Source organism: Panicum virgatum, chromosome 3N (assembly GCF_016808335.1).
Source record: "Panicum virgatum strain AP13 chromosome 3N, P.virgatum_v5, whole genome shotgun sequence".
NCBI lineage: Eukaryota > Viridiplantae > Streptophyta > Magnoliopsida > Poales > Poaceae > Panicum > Panicum virgatum.
This window is the reverse complement of record NC_053147.1, coordinates 20,208,995-20,216,514: the sequence shown is the minus strand read 5'-3', so window position 1 is coordinate 20,216,514 and position 7,520 is coordinate 20,208,995. Positions and strand designations below refer to the sequence as shown.

The window sequence follows — 7,520 nt, the reverse complement described above, 5'->3', positions numbered from 1 at the left end:
GCAACCTTTTTAGAACTAGGGGGCTGCTTCAGGACAATGCTGGTGTTTCTATTAAGGAACAAGCTGCAATCAGAGGTTTAGGGTGGTGCACCAATCCTTTAGGAGGTCCATTGAGACAGTCCACAGGCACGTTCACCAAGTTTTGTATGCTGTTGGTGAGCTTAGAAATGACATGATCAAGCCTCCATCTACCACCACCAATGCAAAAATCCTTGGGAGCCACAAATGGAACCCATACTTGCAGGTAAGCACCCATTAATCACATTGTGGGAAAACTACTGCACAATTAGTTGTCTTGCCTTGTTCTAATGAAACATGCATTGGTTTCTAGGACTGTGTTGGTGCAATAGATGGCACCCATGTGTTGGCCAGAGTGCCTAGACGCATTCAGCAACCATTCAAAGGTAGGCACAAAGACACCACACAAAATGTCATGGCTGTAGTGGCCTTTGACATGAAGTTCACCTATGTTCTAGCTGGTTGGGAGGGTTCAGCACATGATGCCCTCATACTTGCAGATGCAATTGAGAGAAATGATGGTTTTATTGTACCTGAAGGTAATTATCCTACATTTGAAATGAACATGTACACTGTCCTTATCCAGATTAGTGGCCTTAGGTTGTCTTTTGTGTCCTTGTAGGTAAATTCTACCTTGTAGATGCAGAGTATGGTTGCCGCACTGGTCTCCTTCCTCCCTACAGGGGGGTTAAGTATCATTTGTCAGAGTATGGTCCAAGAAACCGACCAACCAATGCAAGGGAGTTGTTCAACTTGAGGCACTCCTCACTTAGGGTAACAATTGAGAGGGCCTTTTGGGCACTCAAGAACAGGTTCAGAATCCTAGACAACAAGCCCTTCCACCCTTACAAAACACAGGTGAAGCTTGTCCTAGCTTGTTGCATCCTGCACAACTGGATCCTAGGCTATGGGGTAGATGAAGTTGTCCAATCCACTGAACAATGGGTGCCACCTTTGGAGCATGACACTCAACCTGTTGATGACATTTTGACCCAAGACTCCCAAGCCATGGCAGCTAGGAGAGATGCAATCTGCAGTGCAATATGGGATGGGAGGGGTACTCATAGGACTTGATTAATGTTACTTAATTCTTTGTAATATCTAATTTCTTGGCCGTGGCTAGAACACTTGGATTTGTGATGCTGATGTAATAATATTTGGACATAATTGAGACCCATATTTGATGTTATGTGTGCTATTTCGCTTTTATGCTATTGTCTTGTCTCTTCATATGACCTCATGTTGTTGTGACTATTAGGATGGCTCCTGCTAGTATTGAGGATGCTAGTGGTCAGGATGGGTATGTCCAGGTGCACTTTGATGAGTCTCCTCCTGTTGCTCCCCCACCAGCAGCACCTGCAGTTGCTGCACCTCCTGTTGCTCCCTCACCAGCAGCAGCTGCAACTGCTGGACTCATGAGGTGAAACAATGCCTCATCTGGATTTGTCCTAAGGAGGATGGCACAACTTTTGAGTGATGGTAGTAGGCCAGACAAGGTTTTCAAGGATAAGGATGTGAACCTAGTGTCGCTGCCAAGAATGGGCGACTAATACACTACTCGATTGCTCGTTTGTTGTGCGTTTGATCGGATATGGTCTAGCACGCAAAGACTCGAGGTTTTAGACTGGTTCGGGCCAGAAATGCTCTACGTCCAGTATGGGGGGTGGTGTTCTTGCTCTATTGCTCTCGAGCCCGGGTGCTCAAAGTTCAGAGGGGAGCTTACAAGCTTTTCGGGCAGTGTCGAACCTCTAGGAGTCCAACCCTTTCCTAGGCTTTCCCTTTTATAGTTCAAGGTGGGCCCCCTATTTACATATATCTATCATTGTGTCTTGGTTACGCCAGGGAGTCCTTTATTTATCTTTGTTAGTCGTCGGGGCCCACCCGATCAGTTGGGAGTGGGGAGGCTTGAGTCCGGTTGGTTTTCTTGGGCACTGGGTTGTCTAAGTGCTGTCCCATCTTTGGCCAGTCGGAGTGGCCTTGTCACTCGGACGGTCGCTCAGGGGGTCATCTCCCGTCTTGTCCGTCTGTACCTATGCCTCTTATCCGCAGAGCTACTGCACGTCCTCCTTGCGTAGCTTCTGTCTGAAGGACAGCACGCCAGGTGAGGGGTGCCTTGCCGCGGCCAGGTGGGGCCATCCGGTCACACCTGCTGGCGTAATGGAGTAGTCTGCAGGGGAGGCCATCATTACGGCGTGGGAGGCGATGTTCGTTGACACCCTCTCCCGTTGTGTCACGGGCCCGCACGGCTGGCACTGTGCCCTTGTCAGAAGTCCCTGTAGACCACGTTCGTGCAGTGGGAGGAGAGGAGCGGGCGTCGTGGAGCCTGTACGGGGCCTGGCTTGACTGGCACGCCCATTACATGGGGTGACATTCTTGGAGCACACGGCTCGGGTCGCCTGGTACGGCGCTGACCCGGGGCGCTAGTTCGGAAGGCCTCCACGTGTCCTCTGAGGGCTGGCCCTTGACCGTGATGGCTTCTGAAGAAAGGCAGTCGCCTGCGCCGGTTGGCGGGCTACACCGCAGTGAGCCCAACAGGCTTGTTGGGCTGTCACTGTAGGAATCGGGCATGTCAGGGATCCCGGGTTTACACCCCCGTCACCTAGTGGCCAAACAGTTGAGTGAGTTCACTGGTGATATTGTTAGCCCTACTCAAGTGGACAACCACCTCAGGAAGTGGAGGCAAAAGTGGGCAAAGGTCCCTAAACTCAAAGATTTGAGTGGGACTCTTTGGGACAGTGACAACAGTGCAATCATGCTAGATTCTGAGCACTACAGCAACCCTTAGCTTGTAACCCTTGTGCAAGACCACCCTAAGGATGCTGAGTTCCTTGACTGTCCCATTAGGTTTTACACTGAGATGGAGGCAATCTTTGGCCATGGAATGGCCACTGGGAAGTATGCTGTAGGTTCTGGTGAGGCACTAGGGTAGAACCAAGATGACAGTATGGCAGCAAAGATTGAGGGCACTTCATTCAAGACTGCTAGTGACTACCCATCTAGCCATGACATACCCAGTAGCATCAAGGCCACCGAGGTCTTGACCCAATCAACAGTTGGTGGTAAGAAGAAGAGGGGAGCATTCACTGAGGATGAGAAGCTCCTGCTCACTAACATGTCTGATGCAGTGAACAATGTGGCCAATGCCCTTAGGGAGACTGGACCAGCCCATGTTGATGCTAACCTGTACCTAGCTGTGATGGAGAGTCCTGGGTTTAGTGAGGAGGCACTAATAGTAGCCTGCACCTACCTGCTGGACAACAGGGCCCAAGGCAGGGGCTTTGTTGGCATGACTGACAGCCATGGGGCTCTTTGGCTTAGGACCTTCCTAGCCAAGAACTACTACATGTAGTTCTGCTCCAGTGCTGGCATGCATGGAATTTGAGGGGGTTGACGGTAGAGATGTATAGTTCTTCCACCTCCCTCCTCCACTCTCCTCTTTTGACTACAATTGATACACTAGACTGTAGGATCTTGTGAAGGTAGTTTGGCTAACTTGCTGCTGTCCTTTTGGGGTTTTATTTTGTTGAGAGAGTGGCTAACTATTTGATCTAGTTAGTTGGATGCAAACATTTCAGGACAACTTGGTATTGTAAGACTATTTGTAGCCTCTGTTGGCTACATTCAGACTTTATTGCAATCATTCTTCATTTTCTGTGATTTTGATTATGTTCCATTGCTGTCATTGTCTTGGTGGACCAAGAGAGATTTTAAATGGACTATGATGCAAATATGTACACGAGGTGGCTGCTTTTTCTTGGTGATTTGTTAATGTTTGCTTTTTCTGTTGGGATTTGCCTCTTCTCGGTTGTTTGTTCATGTTTTGTCTTTCTGTTGATAGCAGTCACCAATAAATGTAATCTAAACTGTGCACCACCATATCACAAAGCTGAGGCCACCTTTAATTACCAAATCATGATGCAAATCTCTTACATGCTTAGGCCACATTTTTTCCTTGTTCTCTCTTACAAGCTGAATATGTCACTTGGGAAAGCTGAGATCATTGTAAAACATGTTAATTATTGGAGGATTATTATTGAGTTGTGATAATTCATTTGTGATCAAGTATGAGAAATATTCAGTTGTCATACTTCATTTTTTCATTTGTGATTATTATTCAGTTGTGATCATATTTGTCTTGTTCATCTATGTGTGATATGTGTGTCATGCTGCTGGTTGCCCAGCCTGGTCGGCCACCAAACAACACTCTTTTTAGGCAGTTGCTGGCGATTGGGCTGCTGGCCGGGCTCCCAGGTGCGCTCCAAACACGACCACAAGCAGCCCAGGTCGCGTCGGGCCAGTGGACCAAACAAGGAGAGGTGGCCCGTCTCCTCCAGGCTTTGGCTGGCCACGACCTGGATGCTGGGCCAGGCTGGCCACGGCTACATTTCCAAACACGCCCATCTTGCACCGCAGGAGTCTGGCTCGACCACTAGTGTAGCCAACCAAACACTCATAATTTGCATGCGGAGTGCCTGGCCGGACTGGAATAAGGCAACCAAACAACCCCTTAGCTTTCGGTTCCAAGCAATCACCTCATGCAAATTTCTTCTTAGCACCCATAAAAACTCTACACTGGGCCTACCCTAATAGGGGCGGGTCTAAAGCGGGCTAGAGGGCTCCAACCCCCCCCCCCCCCCCCCCCCGCGCCCCCGGCCTAATGGCCCCCCTAAGTTCCTATCAAAATTTTGACATGAATCAAGAAGAGGAAGAAAGAAAAATAGAGAAGGAAGAAGAAAAGAGGAAGGAGAAGAAAAAGAGGGAGGATGAGGAGGATAAGGTCCTCCTAATTGTGTAGGTTGGGTTCGTGACACTATACGTTTCTTTGGCGCAGTTTCACTGAGAGAGTTTTTAGCGAAGTTGTGCCAAACAAGTTTGTTTGGTAGCAGCTTCATCTACGAAGCATTTGGCGATGCTGTTTCCATTTTGCACTGAGGAGGAACCTGAAATTGAAGATTCGTCCAGCTTCTTTCGTAGGCCCACGTTTCGCCAAAAGATTTTGACTGTGTTTAGATGCCGTAAAGGCAAAACGTAAATTTTTTTGTAAATCGCTTGCATGGTGTACTAAATGTAGTCGAAAAATAAATCGCATTATACAAATGGACTGTAAATCGCGAGACGAATCTAATGAGCCTAATTAGAACGTGATTAGACACTAAATTGATACATTAATGCTACAGTAAACATGCTCTAATGATAGATTGATTAGGCTCATTAGATTCGTCTCGTGACGAGATTTGTAATTAGTTTTGTGATTAGTCTACATTTAATACTTTAAATATTGAAAATTTCCTGACAAAAACACAAAAACGCAAAATGTAAAGTGATCTAAACACACTCTTTGTAAAGCAGCTCCAGATTCATCAGATAATAAGCTGCTTCAGCAATCACCCCAAGAGCGGCTTCAGGAGCCGTTTTTGGAGCGGGATCTACAGCAGTGCCGAGCCGGAGTGCCGGAACATAAAGCTGGTTCCAACGGGGGTCGGTACCGACCCCCGCCGGTCGGTACCGACCCGGCTACCGACCCGCGCCGGTCGGTAAGCGCGGAAACCGAGAGCGCGGGGCGGTAGCGCTACCGACCGGCCGGGCGGTCGGTACCGACCGGCGTTGGAGCCGCGCGCGGTCGGTACCGACTGGTCGGTACCGACCCGGCCGGTCGGTACCGACCCCGCGTCCGGTCGGCTGCCACGCGGCACTCTGTGATTGGACAACGGCTGCCACGTCAGCGCCACGTCAGCTAGCCGTTGCAATTAGCCGTTTTTGACCGTTTGGACTCCAAAAAATTCGAAAAAAATTCCAAAAAATCACAAATTTCGTCCCCAACTCATCTATAAATAGAGAGGGCTGGTTGGAGCTCATTCCACACCTCTCACTCCCCATTTCACCCACTTCCTCTCTCAAATTCTTCCACCATGGCAAACTGGAGTCCAAATATGCAGTCATACTTCGACCTGCTCAACGCCGACCCCGAGCGTTCGACTAACAATACGCCGGGTACCAATGCTTCCGAGGAGGAGTTCGACTACTCGCCGCTCCATCGCCGCTCGGAGACTGCTCCACCCTCGCAACCCCGAGCGCTGTTTCCTCCAGCTCCCGGCGCTTTCATAGGTGCTCCTCCACCGTATCCGTACCCATCGTATCCCTACCCACCGTACCCGTATCCTCCAGCTCCCGCCACTTCCAGAGTCGCTCCCCCACCGTATCCATATCCTGCTCCCATGACCGATGCTCCTCCGCCATATCCCTACCCTCCATACCCCTACCCTCCGCCTCCCACATTCACGACATCTGCTCCTCACGGTCATGCTGGAGGTGCTGCCTCCGCTGGCTCGGAGAATGAAGGCGGGGGTACGACCGCACCATGTCGTCCAGCCATTCCCAAAAAGAGGAATGAGTGGACGCCCGCAGACGAGGAGAAACTGGTACGTCCTCATTCGTTTCTCGTGTTCGCTAATGTCAGTTGAAGTATAGTTTTACTAAGTTAGTTTTGTATAGGTTAATGCTTGGTTGATGCACTCGGTCGATTGCGTGGACGGAAACAGCAAGAGCGGCCCAACCTTTTGGGGCCAAATAAGCGACACCTACAACGCCACCACCGACCCACTCCGACACCGCACCGCCAAGCAACTGAAGGATCATTGGTCCATGTACAATGCACGGGTCTCCTTGTTCAATGCAATATACAACCAAGAAGTGTCGAAGCGGCAAAGTGGAGCCGACGACGACATGGTGATGGACGAAGCCAAAGCAAGGTATGCACGAAGGGCTGGCCATGAGTTTAAGCTTTTTCATTGGTGGGAAGCTGTCCGTCACCAGCCGAAATGGTCAGTGAAGCATGGTGGTGGGCCGAATATAGACGTGTCGAAGAGATCACGTCTCGGAGCTTCCGGTGAGTATAGCTCCGGCTCTCGGGAGACCGACGAGGAGGTGAACCGTCCCCCGGGTCGTGATAGATCGAAGGCGGCTGCGCGGAAGGGTAAGGGGAAGGTAGGCTCAAGCAGCCATACTTCTACTGATTCCGCAGAGATGGGCGAAAAGTTGGAAGATCTTTGCAAGATCACCCACGAGTACGCTCAAGCAAAACTGTGGAAGCAGTGGAACATACTCAGTTCACGCTCGACGGACGGTATGACGGATGCTCAGAAGAAGGTTCATGACCGAGCGTTAAAACGTCTGCAACAACAGCTTCACCTCAACGACGACGACGAGTAGATTTATGTAATTTTTATATTTTTATGTAATTTTCTTTATTTTAAATTGTTGTGTAATTTTTATTTCGAATTTTTATGTAATTTCTAAATTTTTAAATTTAATAAAGTAGTTTTGTTGTGTCAATTTAAATCATAGAGCAACGCGTTCTGAAATGGTTAAGTCTGGAATGGAGAAACTGACGTGGCGCTGATGTGGCTGTGGGCTGAGGCTGCAGGCTGACTGATGGAGCGCTGGGATCGAGTGGGCTGGCGAGAGCTGACGTGGCGCTGACGTGGCTGTGGCTGTGGGCTGAG

At 49.5% G+C, this 7,520-nt stretch overlaps 1 protein-coding gene and 1 pseudogene across 1 annotated transcript; both read left to right on the top strand.

Annotated features, from left to right (window-relative positions):
• The first annotated feature begins 2,584 nt into the window (after positions 1-2,584).
• On the top strand, positions 2,585-3,367 carry LOC120667643 (annotated as a pseudogene).
• A 2,363-nt stretch (positions 3,368-5,730) lies between these two features.
• On the top strand, positions 5,731-7,271 carry LOC120664962. The gene is made up of 2 exons (XM_039944362.1): positions 5,731-6,437; positions 6,511-7,271. The coding sequence occupies exons 1-2, from the start codon at positions 5,928-5,930 to the stop codon at positions 7,225-7,227; spliced, it is 1,227 nt and encodes a 408-aa protein (XP_039800296.1). The 5' UTR covers positions 5,731-5,927; the 3' UTR covers positions 7,228-7,271.
• The last annotated feature ends 249 nt before the right edge of the window (positions 7,272-7,520 follow it).

Bases quoted from the DNA above. Each gene is read 5' to 3' on its own strand.
- LOC120664962 (XM_039944362.1), top strand. From the start codon at position 5,928: ATGGCAAACTGGAGTCCAAATATGCAGTCATACTTCGACCTGCTCAAC. The intron at 6,438-6,510 runs GTACGTCCTCAT...AGTTTTGTATAG, and splicing joins CCGCAGACGAGGAGAAACTG to GTTAATGCTTGGTTGATGCA.